The sequence below is a fragment of the Gallus gallus genome, chromosome 6 (genome assembly GCF_016699485.2).
Source record: "Gallus gallus isolate bGalGal1 chromosome 6, bGalGal1.mat.broiler.GRCg7b, whole genome shotgun sequence".
NCBI classification, from domain to species: domain Eukaryota; kingdom Metazoa; phylum Chordata; class Aves; order Galliformes; family Phasianidae; genus Gallus; species Gallus gallus.
The window spans coordinates 33,408,474-33,431,590 of record NC_052537.1 but is presented as its reverse complement, the minus strand read 5'-3'; the positions used below and the strand labels follow the sequence as shown (position 1 = coordinate 33,431,590).

At 41.8% G+C, this 23,117-nt stretch overlaps 1 protein-coding gene across 4 annotated transcripts in view; it reads left to right on the top strand.

Annotated features, from left to right (window-relative positions):
• ADAM12 (ADAM metallopeptidase domain 12) overlaps positions 1-23,117 on the top strand; it is a 181,236-nt gene that overhangs the window by 112,024 nt on the left and 46,095 nt on the right. For 3 of the 4 annotated variants that reach the window (XM_040702488.1, NM_001142850.5, XM_040702484.2), the window contains 6 exons: positions 7,672-7,849; positions 12,396-12,461; positions 13,331-13,402; positions 14,336-14,505; positions 15,751-15,835; positions 20,742-20,890. In XM_040702488.1, coding sequence (XP_040558422.1) covers positions 7,672-7,849; positions 12,396-12,461; positions 13,331-13,402; positions 14,336-14,505; positions 15,751-15,835; positions 20,742-20,890 — 720 coding nt within the window. The remainder of the gene's footprint in view (positions 1-7,671; positions 7,850-12,395; positions 12,462-13,330; positions 13,403-14,335; positions 14,506-15,750; positions 15,836-20,741; positions 20,891-23,117) is intronic. The other variant, NM_001270714.5, reaches the window with a different exon arrangement.

Genomic DNA, 23,117 nt, shown 5'->3' with positions numbered 1-23,117 from the left:
AGGGATAGAACAAAACCCCTCATTACCACTCCTATAAATCTGTAGTGCATCCACTTCTTGAGTTCTGCATGCAGTTCTTGTTCCTGCCTCCTTTACCCCCATTTCAGAAAAGGAAGCATTATATCCAGCAGATACCATAGAGAGGGGCAAAAATGATGATCAAAGGTATGGAACAGCTTTTATTCAAAAAATAGACCAGGATTTGTCAGTTCTGAGAGGAGATGACAGAGAAAAGGGGCATGATGATGAAGTTAGACTGAGCGTCATGCTGAAAAGGGGACAATCACTGAATATCCTCTGAAACCTTAAAATTAGAAGGCATCAAACGAAATTTTAGAGTAAAGAAAAGCACTTCTTTTTTTTTTTTTTATTCACCACATCCTGAAGCTTTGAAACTCATGATCACAGGTGGTGTCAGTGGCAAAAGTGTCAGCAGATTCAAAACAGGATGAGATAATGTGGGGAAGGGGAGCAGAGGAGCCTCTCCAGGCCTGTCAAACCCAGAGATGCCCCATACAGTTACACTGTCGGAGCTGGGACAGCAGTCTGTCAAGTTCTTTATGTGCTATTACCCTAAGCATCTGCTGTTGGGCAGGGTGCTGGTCTGGAGGAACCTTACTCTTGGTCTAAGATGACCACTAAGCGCTCACGGGCTATGGTTGCACATTTGAGAAGCATTGTTAGCTTATAAATATGCTGTGATTAGTCTGCCAGTCGTTAGATACATAAAGAATGAAGTGTGAAATCTGCAGCCTAAGGCAGGTTTGACTAGTTTGCATTTTTAGGGGGGTAGAGGAGAGTGATATAACGATAACTGAGAGGCAGATGAAGTTCTTACATTCACAGACGCTTCTATACTGCAGCTATGTTACATCCTCTCAGACATGACGTTTGAGTGGCTCATTTTACGTAGGATGACCATGGCATAAATAGTTGCATTGACACTGACAGCAGCCTAAAATGCAGGTTAGAGGAGAGTACGGCCATGCTGCAATCTGTGTCCTGCTGTGTCCTCCAGAGGAGGAAGAGCTGAGTGCTGGGGAGGAGATAGATCTGCTGAATGGGAACAATGGGCAATCAGGACTTCCAGTGCTTCAGTCTAGATGAGATAGCCAATTAGCTTGTCAGAGCTTCTGGGCAGGTAAACATCCAACCAAACACAGTTGTCTCCTTCCTGTCCTGTGGAAATACCCTTCTGTTTATCTAGCTCAGAGGCTCTTCAAGGTTTTAGCAAATAATTCTGGCCTGCAGCCACAACACAACTCTTCTCTGATAAAACTGTATACACGCGAGTGATTTCTTTGTATTGTTTTTCCTGTTACTTCCTTTGCAAGTGCAGAAGCTGGTATATACACAAAAATGCAGCCTGAAGGTGAGCACAGCCTCTGTGGTCTGTGCTGAAGTGCAGAAGCTGGCAGGGAGATGTGCAGGACCAGGAGCATCTGCTGTGACCTCAGTGACGGGAGGCTTTCACAAGAGCCTTTGTACTTTAGGGATGCAGATCTCATGGGATGCCTTTTTGTTCTAAAACACCAAGATGCTCTTGAAAATCCTGAGAATCTCTCTTAATTGTCAGGTAATAAGCTTATTCGTGTGTCTGAAGCATTCAGTCATTGTCCATCCCCACCAGTAACTGGAAGATACTGTGCCTACAGTGATAGCAGTGGGAGTAGGGTTGCAGTAGGCAGTAATTCTTAATGGGGTTACACTGTTATGTGGCACAAGGTTGACACTACTACAGCCATCCATTGGTCAAATGAGCTGGCCAAACTCACTGCATCCCAGACACAGTTAGCTGAAGGGGACAGTTGTGTGCCTGTTGTCCCTGGGTAGGCGTTAATGTCCCCAGGCATCACTGCTAATGCTGGCACAACCATAAAAGATGGTCCCTACCAATAGACTGAGCCTAATCCTCCCCCCTCCTGTCGTGTCTAACAGCGTGTATTAAAAACAAAATGTAATACATTTTGTGACTTGAAGAAGCATCTTACAAGCCTCAATGTGATGTGCAAGTTTCAATCAAGCTCTCTTTTATTGCTATACCGTTTGCTGCACGGTACTATTAAATGTGTTCGTTAAATAGGCACTGATGCCAACTTCTCTTTACTCCTTCACCTTTCTTTGCTTTCATTGGCCATCCTGGTCACACTCCCCATTAAGCTCACAAGTGACACTTCTGATAACTCAATTACTGTTTCTTGCCACCCAAATGTTGGACATGGAATTGCATTATCACTTTTGATTCAAGTATCTCCTTGCTTAAATTCCAGACATCAGGGTTGCAGAGCAATATACATTCACTCTGGGCATGTCTGTCTTGTGCTGAGGAAGGATTAAGTGCATGCTACAGTATTCTCTGGGTATGACTACATTTTTGACACTGCTCTAGAATGTATTTTCACATTAATGAAAGGCATTGGCTGGAATAAAACATGTATTTGACTAACGATGTGTCTGAGCAGGAGCACCTCTACCACTGCTGCAGTATGTAAAGCAGTAATGCTATTGCTCTGACCTCCCTTGGAGATGCTGGCCTTTGTTGATGTGGGTCAGGCCTGCTATTTTAATAGAATTCTGATGTGCAGTATAGCAGTATTACTGGAGTCTCATGTGATGCCCTTCCTCAGCAGATCATTACTGTGTGTGGTTACTAAAATTTACCCCGTTTGCAGCTGGGCTGCTGCACAGAAAGAGGTGAATTGCCTGGCCAAGGCTGCCTGCAGAGCAGTGGTGGATACAGGAGTATCTGTCTTCTGTCTCTGGAGTCCAGCTCCCATTCTCTGTATTTCCCAGTCTTTTAAAGCTAAAAAATGGCCAAGCCTTTTGGAGTATGTCTAAAGACCACTTAACCCATTAGAAAAACAGTCTGCTTTATTCAGTTATTCCAGTTGTGCTCATCGGCAGCTAATTAAAGCAGACTAAAAGTGAGGTTTTTATTCACGACTTAATTTTTCTTCCTCCTTTCGTTTGTTTGCCTGCTTACGTGCCTGGAAACTCATTGGACAAAGTCCTGGGAATGCAGGATTTACAGGAAAAACAAATAACAATGCCCCATCCCTTTACAGATCACCTTCTGCTATCACACATGTTGAGAAATGCAGCAGTTACTCATTGCCACACCTCCATCTCAGGCATCAGCACAACATTCCGGGACCAGAAGGCTCCACTTCTGTTATCTGTATGGTTAAAACTCATCGAACTCTGTGGCACAGATCTGACCCTTTACTTTTAAAGCTGCAGTATTAATTATGAAGTAAAGGACCTGTAGGTTTTTAAGCAACTCACAAGTCCTGCATAGTCTTTTGCTGTGGACGGAGGCAGACTCAATGTCAGTATGTGGTGTGGAGCACGACAGCCCTCTAGTCTAATTAATTTCTCACAGGCTGAAAACATCTACATTCCAGTGGTAATAGGGCTTTTTATTATTATTGTTTAGCAATGAGCATAACTTTGAGCTTCATTAAAACCAAATGCTTAATTGCATTCATGGATATCAGATTTATTGATTTACTTAACTTTCTCCTAACACTGCGGCAGAATAATCTATCACGGTTTCATGTAATGCTGTCCCAGCCAAGTTTTACTTCAGCATCACAATTTCTCAGACAAGTATGCATTGATGGTTTATGTTGGCTGGGCCTTTGCTTCTGCTGACAAGTTGGAAAAGAAAAATCCCATTTATATTTTGAGATTTCCTAAAGCCTGTTGATTTATGAAATACGACTGGCCTTGCATTGGGTTTTGTTTTGGTTGTTTTTTTTCTCCTCCTTTTTAAGAGGGGAAAAAAAAATATCCCATTTGCTTTTATTGCTGATTTAAGTAGAGGGCTTATTCCATCAAATTACATTTCCCTAAATGAGGTATGATTTGCAAGGTAAGCAGCACTTAATAACAAATTAGTTACTGAAGTTATGTTTTAATTTCTTTTGCCTTGAGACAGAGTGAGAGCTCCCATCATAACCCATCCTCACGCGTCCATTTGTCGCATAATGGCATGCAATAGGCAAATACCAATGAGTAGCTCATAATTTGAGCTGATTTGCAGCAGTGAGGATGTGGTTTGTTTGGTGCTGAGCCCCAGATATGAGCAGGGCTCAAACTCTGCTCAGAGGCAGAGTGAAATATCAGCTTGGGCTCAAGATTGCACCGAAGCTGCTTCCAGTTGGCTTGAAGCCCATGAGCTGATGTCTGGACATGCTGCACAATGTAGATTTTATTTTCCCCCCTCTCTGCTACTGGTGGTGGAGAGCCTGATTGTTTTAGATGGGAGCTGAATTGACTCATCTTTCCTGCTCAACTGTTTCTGTAGGTCTTTCTGAGTTTTCAGTATCACTATCATGTGAGATTGGAGCAAACGCAGTTACCATGCGTTAGATAACTGGAGACCAAAAAAGTATATTTTATATTGCATATTTTCCCCTAGTATTTATAAGTTTGGAAATTCTGGTAACCTTTTGTTGAGGTAGTGGTAGAAATCTCACAGATTTCTGTAGGAATTGGTCTTCTGTCTGCTCATAGCTGCCTCTCAAGCATACATGGAGTTGCTGGAATACCTTTGGGGCTCCTCGTGTTGTTTTTGACTGGGATTTTCTAGTTATATATACTGTGTCTGTTTGTTTTGAAAAGCATTGTATTATTTAGTGTTAACGTCTCCTTAGAAGAGGAAATTGCCCCACCTTGGTCATTGTGGAGCATGGGTTGGCTCAGGAGCATAAGAGAACCACCTAAACAGAGGCTTCTTTGAAACATAAAAGTATAAGGGAAAAGGTAATTACTGATTAATTCAATTGACATCAAATTCTCAGTAATGAAAGACTGGTATCATTTATCAGATCTGGCCACACCGAAAAAGAAAGAAATCAACTTTTTTTGACTGGCTACAGTTGTAAGTGCTGTGCTTGGCAATGATCAAGGGGGAAAATGTGATTATAGGAAAAGAAAATTAGCAAAAAACAGAGCTGGCCAAGAGAATTCATACTTGATATTTGTTGTCTTATTACAGATGGTCACAAGCTGGGTGCAGGTGTCCTGCAGGCAGCACTCAAAGGAAAAACATGCATTAAATTAAAGCTGTTCTTTCCTTCATGCTGAAACTGCAGATTTCTTTCTTACCGTGGGATTGCTTCATATGCAAAGGATGGCACTGCTCTTAAAGGAATGGGAGTTTTGGTGGCAAGTTGAATAGGTTGTCCTAGCACTTATTTGCTCAGTTGAAAACAGAATTAATCACTTTGGTGTCTGTTCATGTGTCTGTATGTCTTCCAATGAGAGAAAATGAGGGGTTATGAGTTACTTTAGACGGTACCTGGGTTTACAAAGGATGTGTTGGAAACCCAGCAATCATGGAGGGGGGGAAGAAAATAAAGGGGTGAGTAAGCTTTATTCAGAAAAAGGATGCTATTAAGTCTCTCCATCTTCAATGTAAATAATTAAAGAAAATTACATGTGTGTACGTATATAAGTTAGGTGCTAGGAGGAATGAAGTTTAACATTAAAAATAAAGCCTTCATGGTTTCATGCTGTTTGGGTGTTGTTAATAAAGGGAGATGGGCAGGCTGACCCATTTCAAACAGTGACTGATGGACTTCTGCCTCCATTGCTGGTTCCAGAAGCCTCCAGAATTGAATGATTTATTGCACGAGGGAAAAACAACCACCCTTACTTGATTATGCTGATTATGGAGTTGCTGATTATTGGAGTAAAGAGAATATGTTGTCCTAGTTTCCAAAATTCTTCAAGGAATAAGGCAGATCTTAAAATAATTTCTTAGAACTGTAGATTGTAAGGTTACTGAATCACAGCACAACCTGCTTGGAGGTCCCCATATGTCATTCGTGCTATCGCGTATCCTAGCTATTGCTACAAGGGTTTCTGTAATAAATCAGTCTTGTTTTTCCAGCTCTCATCCATCACGCACAGCATGGCTGTGTGATGGGTAAATCATACATCTTACCTGATTTGCCAAGGGTGCTAAGGAAGCTGCAGATGGATTACCAGAGCCTGACTCCTGGCTCAAATCAGTACAGTACTCTCCTTCTGTTGGAGGTGTTACTGTGAATGCTCTTGCACAGCCTTTTTAATATCGTGGATTACCAGTCTTGTTTTACCTTGGACATCTAGATATTACACTTCACATGAAGTGGTTATTTGTTTGCTTAGGTGAGCCAACGCTGAGGGTGTTTGGTATCAAATGGACCATCTGCTTGAAATCAAGGTCTCAGTTAATTGATTGGGACTTTCTTCATCATATCTTTCTAAGACTAGAATAGCTAGGACAGCTTTTTCCAAATAATTTCACTTTTTATTACTGTATCAGTCTTTACGATGCCATTAACCTGTTTCTGACTCCTTCCACCATGTTTTTCCTTCTTTAAACCTTCTGTAGATCTGTATAGGGACGTGTACTGGTCTTACGATGCTTGTAGTTTCTCACCTTTGTTGTAGTACAGACAGAAGAGCAGACACCTCCTACACAGGCAAAAGAGGAACCAGTATAACCTAGCCAGCTTTAATCTAAAAATAATAGTGGTTTAATAGCGTATAGAGAAAGTGTAGAGCTTTGTAGAGGAGGAATTGGGGAAGAACACTTTTCAGAGTAATTTTGGGTAGGTTGTAATATTTCTGCTGGAACTTTGCCAGTGTTAAAGGGATTTATGCATTCATAATGTAAATGCATGGAAACAACACTATTCAGTGTAGTGTTTAAATGATGAACACTACACTGTTTGTCAAAAGTTAAAAATAAAAGGATTTTAAAGGATGCCTTTTTTTGGTTGCATAATTGCCCAAGAAAACTCAATATTCAGTTTGATGCAGGAGCTGAGATCATCTTGAGTTGACAGTATGTGCTCAGGATACAAGTTAGACAATTCTAAGTCAGACTTTGAATACTAAACACTTTCCTCTTGCAGGCAGAACTCAAATAGAGATGACTGTAAACCTAACCTATGCCTTCCTATGGTATTATGCCATCCTAGTGTCCTCTTTGCACACTGCAGCTGACAGTAACGTGATAGGAGTGCACTTCTCAGTAGAAGACCTTTGGGTTCCTCAGACAACAGATGGCATTGTGGTAAAAATCACATTTTTGGAAAGTAAGTTATTTTAAACAGGAATCCTTTAGTTGATATATCTGAACTTCATTTTACTGCCCCACGGTGCAGCGCTTAATAACCCATTTTCATACTCTAGCGCCTCTTTCATCTGGCAGGTTTGATGCTTGCATCAGCATTTGGTTTAAAAGGTATCTGCAGATCATAATAAATTCTTTCGCTCCGTACCTTCTCTTTTAAAAGCGTTTCGCCACACTTTGGTTCATTCCTGTTTGCAGCGGGTCCTCAGAAGCACGCACATCATTACTCTAGTCAGCAATGGCAATGCATCGCTGGGAGAATGGAAAACACATAAAACACAAATGTAATTTTGTTCTACAGCACGACACTTCAGAACAGGAAAATTTTCTTTGAGCCGTAGCTTCTCGTAAGGTGCAGTGTGCTGTAATGACAAATATACAGCTTTGATGTTTCCTGTTCCACCCAACCATGATGTTGTAAATCAGCATTTTGCTTTTTCGTATTCCTTTGTTATTAAAGCTTGTTGTAACCTTGTTGAAGACAAACATAGGTTTGTTCTTGAAAGCAGCGCCTCTTACTCTGCTGTCTTACGTAACAGGGGAATTATTGTGTTTGAAAACAAAAGCTACATTCTGGAGCCTTTAGAAGGTGCTACAAATGAACACAAGATCTACCGAGCAGAGAACTTGGAAATAATTCCAGGGTCGTGTGGCCACCAGCTGGACATCTCTGCCACGAGGGCTGCTGACCCGTCGCACCGCTCTCAAGGAGGCAGGGTAGGTGCATGCTGTGGTTTTATGTTTCTGGTTTGCTTCCTGGTAGCGTCTCCATAACGCTGTCTGCCATAACTCTCTTTTCCAGACTCATTCCCTATAGCCCTACTGAGCAGACTACTGAACCACACAGTCAGCTTCCGTTGATGGCACGTGCTTAAGAGCATGCCTAAAGCTGAGCATATGCTTGCGAGATTTGCTTAAGCTTCATTACTTTTTCATGCTCCCTTATTGCTTTTTCTCATTCCTTTTGGTAATGAGATAGCACGGGAAAGGTTTCATACTACCATGGTAATACATTTTGGTTCATGTATGATTATAGCAACAATTTAGGACCCCATAAGAACACTCAGCAGTGTCTGGAAAAGTTCTTGGCTGGCCGAGGTGGAAAAGAACATGAGAGCTGTGATGCTTTGAGAGCAGTGTTTTAAAACCTAAATGAACCTATACGTCCTTACAGGAAAGTATCCTGTGCAGACAAAACAAATTCTCACAATATTATCTTACAGGTGTATTATTGTAACTGTTTTTATGTAAGGAGTGCACTTAAATTGAAATGCACCTCGCTAATGGAAACAGTAGAAAATGAACTGAAAACCAGGAAGAAGAAATACTGTAACAAGTTAATGTGCATAATGGGTGGGGATTGTAGAAAAGTCTGTTTCAGTTGTCCAGAAATCATACAATGATACAATTCCGAGCTCATAATTCATTAATTGTCACGTTCTGTTTTATAGTTACAGGTACTACTAAGCCTATATATCAAGTTAATTGTGAAGGAAAGCAACCTAAATGGCATTACCAGGTTTTAGTTATGTAGTGGAATTAAATTATTTTATATTCTAGGAATATCAAGCATTATCTGTCCAAATTTCTTTTTGTTCAAAAAAGTATATATATTGCATTACCTGTTACGGATACAACTTCATGGGCTAAGCATTTTACTGAAAAGGTGTGAGGTCTGTGGGTTAAAAGTGCTGGCATTGATCTGCGTAAGCTTTGTTTATGATTTCTTCTTAAGCATTCCATATTAATGCCCGTTGAGATCATTAATGTGTCTGTGAAGTGAGCTTTGTGCTCCTTCTGGGAAACACAAGAGAGCAGAACAAAGCCATGGCCTTCCAGCCTGCCTTTCTATAAGCACAGCTCTACCAAAATGGGGCTTCCTTACAATGAAGCTTCAAATACAGGTTCCTACACTAAGCCAGAGTGTTTCACACCCTAAAAACTGTATTTTCAAACTATTTAATGTGCATGGAAAAGTACTTTTAGCATCTTTAAGGTTTCCCCAGAATATTTGGAACACGCAAGTGGAGTTTGCAGAGGCAATCAGTGTAGCACCAGGCAACTGAAATGAAAAGCATCCATGTCACTGTCTGATACATTCAGAACAATTTCACCATTACCCTCGTGGTTCTCACATTCTGTTGATGGCTTCAACTACGTGTTAGAATTCACCTTACGTATCTGAAAGATATTGTTGCAATGGTTCACTGGACATAAATATGAAACCTGTCACCAACCACATCACAGAGTTGGGTAAAATGCCTGTAATGAGTATGCTGGATACGCTTCTAATGTATGAATTCTGGAAGTTGTCAGATGTAATATGTGGGCTGAATTTTCACATTTCGATGTTGTCATCAGCTAAGCAGGCTGTCAGGATACACTGAATAATGATGAATTGCAAATTATTGAGACACAAGGCTGCTCCACATTACACTGGGTCACGGAAGTAAGCACAAATCCAGTGTCAGGTTTAGGTCATAATGAAAATTTCAGGTTTCTTGGCAGGCTTGAGCTAGTTTTTAGTTTATTTTGCTGACCTTTCACACATCTGCATACACTAAATGCTTATTGAGCAGAGCTGAACTGTTAGATCAATGTAGCACAAATTTAGACTAGCCTTTGGGTTAGATTTACGTACAAATAAGTGATGGAGAAAACAATAGACTCAGCTTCCCAGATCCAAATGTGAGGTTTGATGGATCAAGTCAGATGGTACAGCAGGTGTGGGCAAACACATTTTTCTCCATTAGGGCTGTGTATATATAAATTTTGAGTCATTTTGTAATACAGGGGGCCCTCAAACTGCAGCAGGGAGTGTGCCATCCAGATAAGCTCCATCCGTATAGGGTCCTACAGAAAGCAATGCGTGTAATATAGTCCCTATGGTATGGCTTTTCTCTGTAGCCACGCAGGATAGCCATTTCAGTGGCCCTGGTGGATCACAGATCAGCTGATCCGGGCAATTGGATCACAGAGAAAGAGTAAGGCTGCAACACTGCACTGTGAATCCAAGCTAAGACAGTTCCTAGGCAGGGAAGCGTTGAAAATATATGGGGTTATAGGACAGCAGTTTTGCAGTAAGATCAGGTATTGAAGAAGCAGGGGAGCAGGACAGCAGTCAGCTGAAAAAAGTATCTCGTCTCCCCTTGTGTATTTCTGTCACGGCTGTATTATTGACTCTTCATTTTAATTCTGAGTGGTTAAATCAGGCAATGGATTGTGTGTTGATGCAGTTGGCTGCAGAAAGCAGACTGAAAGAAGTGATAATTAGGTACATCTTATAAATAAATATCATATCCAAGGAATACACATAGCCTTTGGGCAAATTGCAGGGATGGATTCGTTATGCAAATAAGTCATCAGGGGCTCATATGATTACACCCTGCTAGCCAATTTCTCTCAGGCTAACTCTCTTCAGTCCAACTAATTTTGCTTTTGGTGAGAAATGGATGGCTTACTTACTGACTGCGTAACAGGGCCCTTCTTATATCACTGCACCTGGGCGACATCTCAGTTTTCACTCTTCATTTAGAAGACCAGAGGCATCTTAGGGGTATGTCTCTAATCAGGACTGCATAATAAATTTTGGGTTTATATTAGGTAGTCAGTGTCTGAGGGACCAGCTCTGTCACAAACAAAACCCACATAAGTCTTTTGCCTTCCATAACATCTCACTCATGTCTTATGTGTAGTGGAGATGTGAATCAAGCTCTACTGAGACCCTTCACACCCCATTTGCTGCTAGTACAGAAGCAGCAGAGGGGATGTGCTGGCTCCTGGGTGTCCTGCTGCCTGATGACTTGCATAGCTCAGGAAGCACAGGCACCAGCTCCATGAACACATCATGCCTGCATTATGGTGACAGATTGTGTCCAGTAGAGCAAAAGAAGATGGCAGAGAATCCGGTACCAAGAGAATTTACAAGAATATCTACATGTGCTCATTTGATAGACCCACAATAAGTCTAACCCCATGAAGTGCAACTGATTCTTAGCTCATTAGTGATAGCTTCTAGTGTTTTCTCAGTTCAGAAACAATCTAAATGGAAATTAATATTTTTCAGTTGTTGTAGTTTGAAGGCTGTGTAGCACTACTAAATATGAGTTTTTTTTAGCATTAGAATGCTGGAATTACTGAGGGTTACATCTTTTACTTTCCTCTAGCTACTCAAAATCAATCTGCAGATAGCAAGGAGAAACATTTTGGTCACGTCAAGAAAACTTTGTGAAATTTGGCAGAACGGTGACATCCAGTACTGACAGAGTCTTAAAGGGGATTGTGCAGTTTGCCTTGAAGGACCATTTGCTTTGAGAAGTTCAGTTGTGTTTTAGGTTAAAGAGCACCGTGGTCATTAGTAGGTCATGCAACTGCTCAAGTTACTTAAATTCTGGCATGAAGATCAGGTGTGCTGCTCAGACCTCTGTTCCCTAACTGACTTATTTCAAAGATATGGGAGAGAGAATACAACAGATGCTCAGCTGGTGTAAATCACAGGACTTCTATGGGCTTTAGTATGTCTCTTAAAAATTAGGGTAGCAGAGGAGTTCTATGATTAGTAATATTACAATATCTTATCTTTCTGAGCAAAGCATTGTGCTTCAGACCTGCATTCAGAACTGCACGTAACATGACCAGCTCTCTTTTGTGAATATACAGGTACAAAACAAAAAGTAAGCCATCCGTTTTTTTGAGCATTATAGTTTTCTATTCCAGACACTGACAGTTCATTTAGGTAGATTTTTTTTCCCTGCAGTTCTGGTCTTTTTATTATTATTATTTTTATTTTTTCTACATAATTGCTCAGTTGACCACTTGATCTCTCCTTTGCTTGACTCAATATCCCTTCATTGCTCATTTTCCCTAGTAATGTTTGTGCGAAATGTTTACATAAAGTCAATTCATCATCTCTTTAAGTGTACCTTGGGAAGTTCTTCCCACTGGAGACCATATTCTTCTGTAAGGAAAGATAACTCAAAGATTGCAACTGCAGTAACCTGAAAGGTTGATCGATCCTTTGCATCATTTTTCTCCTTGTGATCAAATCTCGGTTGTTTGGTTTTCGGTTTTGTGGGTTTTTTCTGTGAGCACCATATAGACTGTTTCTGTTGTGATAGGTAAAAGGAAAGCCAGAAGTCTGAGATGTTTTGCATCTCCTCTTACAAGCACTGTGTTGAACTGGGGAAGAGCTGATTCCAAGGGTCAATTATAACAACAACAACAAAAAAATCCAACAGAACACTGTTTCCCTATTTTTTGACAGTACAAGAGGGAGACTCTGAAGACGACAAAGTATGTGGAGCTTGTTATTGTGGCGGATAATCGTGAGGTAAGAGACTTAAAAGGACATGGGAAACACAGGTGGGAAATGAGTAGCTCATGTCAGTTTCTATGGAACTGTAAGGAATGTGCTTCAGATAAAAAATACTGGGGCTTTCACGTGTCATGCTTCTGCGGAGGTAGGCAGCGGAAGGCCCTTGAAGATAGGGCAAGGCTGATAATTCTTTGTACATCTCTCTTGCAATATTTCATAAGGAATGTGACACCCACAGGTAATTGGGATATCTGTCGGTAATTCAAGATGTGACAAATGAAAATTCACAGCCCGTGAACTGGTTGTATCTGCACTGCATTCTGTGGCAGCCCTTGGCAGGACTGGCACTGTATGGAGGATGCTGTGGGATCCTGCATTTCCCTTTGAAGTAGTGCTTTACCATCACGTTGCATGAAGCCTTCCTGACAGTTTGGAAACAGAGCTTCAGAGCGAGGAGCCAGGACAGGCTGTGGAAATATTCCAGTCAGTTGAATGGCAACCAAAGATGTGAAGTCTTGGATTGAATTATTTTGCTACTTGCATTTGATTTTCACTTGCAAATGTGATGGTCTCTCACTCTCCTGGAACACAGCTAGTTAGGGAATAGCAATCGCTCTGCTGCCAAAGCAGTGTGCAGGAAAGCCTTTTCATTTCCCCAAAACATCAGCCCCAGACAGATTGCAGTATAAGACTTAGGGATTTTTAAGTCCTTATGTGAAAAGCAAAATCCCATCCCATAGCCTGTGTGTATTCTGAGGCACATCCTGGTCGTCCCATGAAAGCCAACAGGAACGTACCATTGGCATCACTAATAGTAGAGTGGCTGCTGTGGGAAAACACTGCCCTGTTTGTGCTGCTAGAACATTGATCCTTTATGTTCCAAGTTTCAGAGACAAGGCAAGGATGTGGAAAAAATTAAGCAGAGGCTGATAGAAATTGCAAACTATGTCGATAAGGTAAGAGCATGACAATGATTTCTCTGTTTCAGAAATTATTGTACTTTCTGAAGGAAAAGTTCATCCCCAGCACTTATTGGAAAATCTTTGTATTCATGCAGAGGGTGGTGACGCACTGAACAGGTTGCCCAAGGAGGCTGTGGATGCCCCATTCCTGGAGGCATTCAAGGCCAGGCTGGATGTGGCTCTGGGCAGCCTGGTCTGGTGGGTGGTAACCCTGCACATAGCAGGGGGTTGAAACTAGGTGAACATTGTGGTCCTTTTCAACCCAGGCCGTTCTATGATTCTATGATTAGTACAAATTAAGCTTCTAAAACTTACATTTATACCTTATATGAAAAGAAAAAGAGCCTGAAGCTAAACTTTACAGGTAAGAGCAAGTCATATGTTTCTACCCTTCCTACAGTGGTTGTGGTCCCCAGCCCATGCTCCCCATGGGCTGGCAGTGAAATAATGACAGAGGAGGTGTAATTTAGACCAGAACTTAAGAAGTTCTCAAGGACACTAAGTCAAGGAGAAGCACTTGTGATTAAAAACAAGCTGCTGAAGACACCTCCACCTCTTCCATAATTGTCTGGCTGACTTATTACTGCAGGACAGGCGTTTATATGTTACCTGCTCAAAATTAATTTTACATGTTATGATGTATTTATGTTTTGTGCTTAATTTATGCTCAGAAAATGGCAGCGTTATCCAAATGGCTGTAATGCATATAAACAAGACAATGATCTAGTATATGCTTTTCTCAGATTGTCAGCCAAATCCCGACTTGATCGATTCCTGAGTCTTTCTCCACTTTATTCTTACCTTAAAATTGTTATCTGCTCCATCCCTAACGCTTCACCTGCTCCCCCCTTGTGGCAGCTCAGGTATTTACTGCTGTGATAAGAGTAACCAACACTGCAACGATTGTTGTTTCTGTTTTCTCTTTAGTTCTATAGGCCGCTGAATATTCGAGTAGCCCTGGTTGGAGTGGAAGTGTGGAACGACATGGATAAGTGCTCTATCTCTCAAGACCCTTTCACCAGCCTCCATGAGTTTCTGGACTGGAGAAAGCTAAAATTACTACCTCGTAAACCCCATGACAACGCACAGCTAATAAGGTAGAGTTTACACCATGAATTCAGCCATTCTCCTTGGGTTGTCTCAGCTGTTGGGATGGCCACTTGTGCTCCCTAGGGGCTGTCTTTCCCCTCTGCGTTCACAAAGCGTTATGTTGGACCCTTCAGATGCTCCAGGCAAATCTGCTTCCTCAGCTCTGCAGTAACTCTTACTTCTAGAGCTTTCCTGGGTACAACACACGTGGAAGTCTGGATATGTAATAAGCCAGTAAATATTTCAGGTGTGAATTTACAGTCAGTTTAAGGTGATCTCAGTGTAAACTGTTACTGAAGAAGGCAGTCCTGCCCTCTCCACTGCAGCAGAGCTGAGGGGATATTATTGTCAAGATGATATAGATATCTCAGGGTTGGGTTGAATGGAGCTTTGGGCAACCTGATCTGGTGGAGGTGTCCCTGACCATGGTAGGAGGGCTGTACTAGGTGATCATAAAGGCCCCTTCTAACCCAAACCATTCTGTTATTCTGTCATCTAAATCCTGTTCCTCAGTAGAATGACATCAGTAAAAATTCAAAATACATTCTGGATAGGGTAAGTGATTTCCATTTATGACTTAATGTTTAAATCATCCTTTACCTGGCTGCTCAAGAGTAGAAGTCCTCTTAAAAAAAAAAAAAAAAAAAGGCAAAAACATGAGTAAGAGAAGCACCTGACTTGAATCTGTCTTGATCCAGGTATCATTTCAACCAATGAACCATCCCCTCTGCTATAAACAGACCTAGTAGTTAAAAGGAGCTCTCTCTACTCATTGCATCTATATTCTGATATTATTCAAACTGTCACAAATCATTTGGTTACTCTGTGTGTGTATTAATACTTGGCTTGCAAAAACTAAATTCTCTGCTGTGTATTACAGCAAGTAGCGTATAAACTTCCCACTGCATTAAAGTAACCCTTCCTTGAGTGAGAGACAGTACTTACATGTTTGCATTTCTATTCCCAACTTCAATCAACGAAAAAAAAGGAAGAAAGGGTCACATTACAGAAGCAAATCCAAAGGATGGTGATCAAATGGATCGTTCTCATAGCAGGGATTCTGTCGCTGTCAGTTTAGCAAGTTGGCAAAGCAAATCTGCACATTTCATTGTTTTCAACCTGCAAATGTCTGGAGCTGACATGTTTGAAATGGGATACTTGAGGCTGGCAGAAACACCAGGCTTTAAATACTAAGGATGATATCTTGGCGCTGAGTGGTGATTCTGCAATTCTCCTTTTCCTCCCTCCTGCAGCGGGGTGTACTTCCAGGGGACAACCATTGGCATGGCGCCCATCATGAGCATGTGCACTGCAGAGCAGTCTGGAGGGGTCGTCATGGTAAGTGGCAAAAGCACAGTGCTGGAACCTGTCCCAGCTGCTGCAATGTGATCTCGAGTGTTGTAGTGCTGCGTTCAGGACCAGAACGTCAGCTCCTGTTAGTCACATTTTCAGTCTCAATAATATCCATATCAGCAAGCAGCTTGAGTGTAAGTATTTTAACTCACAGTTTGCGTAGTGGAAAACATAAAACTGAAATATGGCATTAAAACATAGCTTGACCTCCTTTCAAGAATCCTCTGCTTCTGGTCATCATGAAGTCAGATGAAGAGGTGCTACAAAGAAAGAGAACTGGAGGATCTATTTGTTATGCACCTGAGTATACTAGCGTTACAGGCAACAACGGTCTATCCTGAATCTTTTATTATATTGATTTTATTCTGTATTTACAGAGTTCATTATGTAAGGTATTACTTTCCATCTTTCTAGCACAGTGTTTTGTTATGTTGCCAGATGAGTATAAACAATAGCAGCATTTATTCCACCTAAATGTCTCTTAAAGAGCATTGCAGGTAGTGTTGTTGGATGCTAGACGTGACGAACAAACAAGCAACCATCCAAGCCAGTATCTGCTAGTAGAGTTCTGGGATATTTATTTTGGGGGGAAAAAAATGTAAAAGAATGGTTTGAATTTTGAGCAGTGTTTTGTGCAAGGGAGGGGAAAGCAGTTTTGAATTAACTAAGCTTTTCAGTGCAAGTACTTGAAATGAAATTAGATGTGTACTTGAGAGCTTGCAGGCCACTAATAGGCTCTGCTGGTAGCCTCAACTCCAGAGCCAAAAGCCAGGAAGCCCTAAAAACCTCAAAGATATTCTCTAATTTTGAGTTCAGGCTGGAAGTGCCTGAAAACCTTTGGGTTCTTTCTGTGCTTTAGTCTAGACTTCCCTCACATTAGTTGATTTAGTCATTGTCTCCTGCATCAGTGAGGTGGAGCTGAGGAACGCACTATGCACTGAGTTTGCATGGTCTCAAACCTCCCAGTTCTTCAGAGCACCATGGGGGCAACCTGGAGTCCAAGACACCAAGCTTTTTGCCTCAGGACAATCCACACAGCAGAGTGGCCCTACAGATGCAGCCCCTTGAAGCCTCTGTGTTTCTTTTTAGCTAGCATCCAGGCTGAGCCTGGCCATTAATGCAGGGTTCCTTTGTGGTCTCTGAGACAATTAGGCAAGAAGCCATTCATGGAATATGATATATTGATGACTGGGAGGATTTATGAGGTGAGCAGGAGAGATGAGGAGTAGGAAAGATTGAGGAAAACAATCAAATCAGGTGGAGAAAGTCTTGTTGGCTTTAGAAACCAAGTCTCTAGTTTGTGTTTGTTACAGCTTTTTGTTGCGTATCTTGAGGCTAGGTATGGAAGGAGGAGGAGGCAGAGAGGAGGGGAAAGCTGCAGGAGCCTCCAGATGCACTTCCAGCTCTTGGCAAAGGCATATATGAGCCACCCGGCCCCATTTTCCCCATTCCTCCCTCAGGGTAGCAGTCACTGCTTTGGCTTTATCTGCAGTCGGTCGTACTCTTAACAATGACTGTTTGTTCTTTTAATTTATAGCATAAACTTTAAAATACACTGCAGTATTTTACAGCAAACCCCATCCTCCTCACTCTGGAAACTGATGTTTAAACAAAAACAAAATGAGGGGGGGGGGAAGAATATTTCATTCCAGCAACCAGAAAAGAGGAATCGGTATTTCTTTAAAGTGTTCCCAGGGCTCTGACAGAGAAGAGACTGATTCATATGTCCAGCAGAAACCTGGGCTCTGTGGGGAAATCGTAACCAGGCTGCAGCTTCAGTGGAACGCGTGGTTTCCCACAGAGTCCCACCCTGGTGAATTGAAATGTTTGAGGTGCAAATGAACCTGAGGCTTGCACAGCATAGCTAGCGATGTTTTCCTTCTTCAAGCAAGTCATCAATAAGGAGCCGAATCCAAACCAAGCTAATGCTCACCCTAAAGCCCAGGTGGGCAGCTTCCAGCCTTACCCCTCCCAGTTAACAAAGGTTGATTCAGGTATGCACGGACAAGTCTTATATCGGAGTCTTGACACCTAGATGCAGACAAAAAGCTCTAAGTCTGGAAGGTGTTCAAATGAAATAGCTTTTAATGTGAGAGGCTGTGGTGTCGTAACATCTCAACACTGAATGCTGAGCAGCCCTGATAATTTGATAATGCCCATCCCACCCCCAACATCCCACCTCAGAGTGTTCCTAGCTTTGAAAACAGTTCAGAAAGAAGAGACAGTGGACCAAGTGCATGAGAAACCAAATGAGAAGCTTTTGAATGTAAATTTGGGAAGAGCAGACTATGCACGGTCTGATTGTCCTGACCCTTTTTGCAGTTACCCAGGTCTGCCATAAGATCTAAATTCCACTCAAACTCCATTTCTATAGACCTTAGCAGGCAGTTAAGCTAAACAACAAGCGTGGAACAGAAGCAACAAATGGTTTAAATGAAATTAAAGGTATATTTTTGAACTCTTACACTTTTACAATGGTGTGAACTTGTATGGAAAGTACATGGATTGAGGCACGAAACTGTTCTAGCTGTAGGTGACAGTATTTAATTACTGAGGTTTCAACGGAATCCCACTGGAATGAAGCAGAGTTCAGCTGAAGGCAGCTGCGTGTTTTATGCAACATCTTTTAATGTCTTCACAATAGATTGTGAAACTGCTTGGTAATGACTTTTACTACTCAAGTTAGCTTTAAAAGAACTTGGTGGAATAAGTCAGTCACATTGCTATTCATTTCTTTAGTAGTTGCAGTACTTAAGTTGTCTCAGTATCAAATGGGGGGCATGTTACTGTTTGTTTTGATAATCTCCATTTATGCTGTCTTCAAATAACCTCTGTTGCTGAGACATCACATTCCTTGTTTTAAAAACCCACTCCAGAAACTGATAAAATTGCATTCCAAGTGGATCTGAGCTAGTAATGAGAACCGCATGGGATGTAATAATTGTTTGCTTATTCTAGTCCCAAATTACATTTTAGATCATTTATTGCTGTAGTTCTGAAGTGGACCACGTGAACTCTTACTTTTATTTTTAATTGCCAGCACTGGAGGTGCTCAGATAAGCAGAGTCCCTTCGCAGCACTCAGAACAGAGCCCAGCAGAATGAGGAGCTGATCTCAGTTTGTTGTCTGTATGGTTGGTTCACAGCTCAGAGGAATTTCTAAGGCTGGACAACACAGCACTAATTTCAAGGCATCCATCCATTGCTTCGCCAGTAAATCATGTGGAATTAAGTAATTGTTTTCTTAATCTTCGGTCCTGGATGGTTTTCCAGTTGTGTGAGGGGTTGTGTTCTTTTTAGGACAGCACATTCAATTGAGCTGAATTCCCTGAGTATTTCATAAGTTACTGTAAGAACAAAGACAAATCAATATCTGTATGTGACTCTTATCTAGATAAGACATCTCCATAGGTGGGCATTGTGCAGGAGTATATATTTTCCTGATTATTACAGATGATTTTGCTGCATACGTTTCCATTTTGATCCTTTCCCAGCTCCTGCCTTCAAACAAACACTTTAAAAGTGAACTGCGCACAAACTGGCTGTTATGTTACTCACAACCTTTTGATGCTGTTCTCTCTTTTAACTCAGGAAAAAACTAAAATGGGGATCCTTTTGTTAAAAGATAAGATGGTTTTGAGTTTATTCCAGCTGAAGTAGTAGTTCCTTGCTGTTGGAATTCAACTGTATTCTCTTTTTTTTATTCTGTTTTTCATATAAGAATTGATTTACTAAAAATATTCGTACAGCCAGATGAAAGGAGAAGCTCTTAAGTTATGGAATCACAGAATGGCTTAGGTTGGAGGGGATCATCTAGTTCTGCCAACCACCAGACCCCACCCCAGGTCATATATTAAGAGCGTCATTTGTATGTAGTTGATGTCATGGACACTTTTACCTTTCACTTCTTTTTAGTCTGAAGATTGACTTAGATGATACCAGCAGTTATTTAAACTGAATATATTCATATATGCTTTTAGAGCAGGCAGCTGTACACAGTAATTCCATTTACTGACTGATAAATAGTGGATCATGCATTTATATTACATGTTTATGCCTTTGGGAAAAGATTTTATGTGAGTACAGTGGATATTTTTTCCCTCAAGGAAAGTGATCGATGTGGAAATGTCTCTTACTTGTGGTTCAGCCAAAATATCAGTCTGATCAGCAGCCTTTAATCAGACCGTACAGGGAATTCCTCAGAAGTAGTTGTCCAAAAAATCCAGCATTTCAACAGGGATTAATGTTAATATTTCGATCTTGACACTCGCAGCATTTTGAATATTCATAGGTGTTAACTGGAGGGCATTGAAGATTTCATCTTGCTTTGTTCTTTAATTAAAGAAAAGAACAAAAAAAGGGTCCTTTGTCTTTCCTACAAGGCTTGAAAATTCTTCATGGACTTTCTGGCATTGAAGAAACAGTATGATGAAGATTGAACAGACTAAGGGCTTCCTTTGTAATTTACCTTCTGACAGGATGGAACTTCTTGTTTTTCCCTCATCACACTCATCCTCTCCCGTAAATGATGGTCCTTTCCCATGCTGCACATCTAAGTTACTGTTTTCTGCCACTGCCGTGTCTTGGGAGGTTTGGGGAGCTATTGAGCCATCCATAAAGATATGGCCCATATATTCCAAGCTGCCTGATGGCCTTGAATATCTGATGCGCTGAGAAAGCTGGGTGGCCAGAACGGAAAGGCTGCTCTGAAAATCCCAATCTGCTTCTGATCTATATGAATGGATGTAAAATTGTGTGCATTTAACAGTAGTATTACCACAGCTGGTACGTTCACAAAGCGTTATGAGGAATAGGCAATAGGACCTTGGAATGGGACTGCATATTTTTAGTTGCTTTCATACCTTGACCACTATTTTTATTATTTTTTTAAGGATCATTCAGAAAACCCTCTTGGTGCAGCCGTCACCCTGGCTCATGAGCTGGGCCACAACTTCGGGATGAATCATGATACGTTGGAGAGGGGCTGCAACTGCAAAGCATCTACTGACAAAGGGGGCTGCATCATGAATCCTTCTACAGGGTAAGTGTGGGGGTGTGTTGTTGCACTTACAGTGGAAAACAGTTTGGTTTTGTGTCTCAGGTACTTGTCAAATCTCTTTGCAGTTTTCCCCCTCAAGCTGAAACAATTATACTTGTTTCCAGTGCAAGACGTGTACCCTTGTACTTTTCTATTTCCATAGTACCAGTGTGAGAGACAAAAATGCTATGAGCAGCTGGTTAAGCTTTTTTTAAAAACCAAACTGCATTGCAAGTGATGAATCAGAATTTCAGCCTCTCTCATGTTGCCAACAGATTATCATAGTCATAATAGGAAATGAACGATGTCCCAAGGCCAAGACTAAGACGACTGTGTAGGAAATAAAGCAGTGCAGGAAATATATTATTATTATTAGACTCTCTGTAAAGTCTTTGCGTTGTGCTGAGAAGGTTTTTAGTTTGTGCAAAACTTTGGCATTTGACCCTTTGTTCATATGCAGTGGCATTAGCATATGAGCAGATATGTCGACAGAGAGGTTTGGCGTTTTAGTAGACATGAAAAGCACAGGTGCCATAACCAGGTAACTAATTACAGCTTGCTCCTCTGCATTTTGAAATGCCACTTGAAAGTGAGCAATGTAATGAATGAGTTCTCCACGTCCACAATCAGACAAGAGCCAATAACACTGAAGTAACAAAGATGAAGTTTACCAAAGGTTTCTGCTGGAAAGTGGCATGCTGGACTGGATAGCCCACAGAAATGTCATTGTCTGTGACTGGGAGCTGGTAAGAACCAGTCAGGCAAATATCTGTCAGCAGCATCTGGTAGGTAGGTAGGTACAGCTGGATTTGCCATGGGGTGAGTGGATGGTCTACATTGATCTTCTGGTGTGTCTTCCAGCTCCAGCGCTCTCTGCGTGTGCTTAAACTTTATACAGACATCGCTTAAAAAGCCTCTTCTGCGATTTTTGATCAGCTCAGCTTGCTCGGAGACTGCATGTTTCTGGGAAAGGAGGAGAGCAATATGGGAGAGGGCAGGGAGTGTTGGGCAGGATTGCTCCCTGCTGGTCAGCCAAACAACCGCTTTGGCACTTCTTCAAAGGCAAGCTGTCACTCTCCTTCAAGGCAGAAAAAGGGATTCTGGCCAGAGGCCAAACACAGCAAGTTAAGAGACAAACAATGAAAAGAGAGTTGTGTGCTTAGAGGAGAATGAGAGTGGTTTGGGAGAGAAAAACAGCTTGGCTCTCCTGAAACAATAGGTAGTAAATATCCCTACGGAATTGCATTCTGCAGCAAGTCAGGGCTATTAAACACACTGTGAAAACAAACTGAAGGTGGCTCTGAAGTGAGGAGATGTGATGGTGGGTATGCGGTGGGCAGGCAAGTCTGGGCTCTGAGCTCCAGAAAGAGGCGTGCAAGATTTTGTCATCTCAGCTGAGCTGTTAGCTGGGCATCCAGCTGCTCTGCTTTGGGGAATAAATACTGGAGATGCAATCAGGAGAGACGTTTCTAGATGCTGTCTGAATTCAGCCTGTGGACATATCTCTAACGTGGGGTTAGCTAGCTTTTTTGTGGTTCTGCTTTCAGCATCACAGAATGGCCTGGGTTGAAAAGGACCACTGTGATCATCTGATTTCAACCCCCTGCTGTGTGCAGGGTTACCAACCAGCAGACCAGGCTGCCCAGAGCCACATCCAGCCTGGTCTTGAATGCCTGCAGGGATGGGGCATCCACAGCCTCCTTGGGCAACCTGTTTCCACCGCAGCCCAGTGGGTTTGTCAGGTGTCCTTGGTATGCCAGTCCAGGCACTTGGCTCTGGGCACGGGCAGAGCAAGGTTGTACCTGCTCACTGTGTTCCTCCAAGCAACTCAGCTCGCTTTATCCCAGAGTTTCAGCAGCACCCTGGTGGGTTGCTGGCTGTGCTGCCTTAGCAGTGCCATACCCAACACCAGTATGGCAGCTTTGGGAGGGGAACTATGAGGTGCACCAAAGCTTTGTCGTGCTCTCTGGATTTTCACCAAACTTTATGTACAACTTATGCCCAAGGAAGAGTTGTGACATTCACAGACAAGAGTAGACTGGTGTGTTTGCAGTGATTATTGAATTGTAAATGGAAATTTTAACATTGGGTTTGTAGCCTTAGGCTTTACCTTCATGCTGTGCTGTCGATACGTAATAAGTATTCCAGGAGAATACTTCATGCCTTAAGCCAAACTGCATTTTACCAAGTTAAAATTAACACTTTCAATATTTACCCAACATCTGACCAA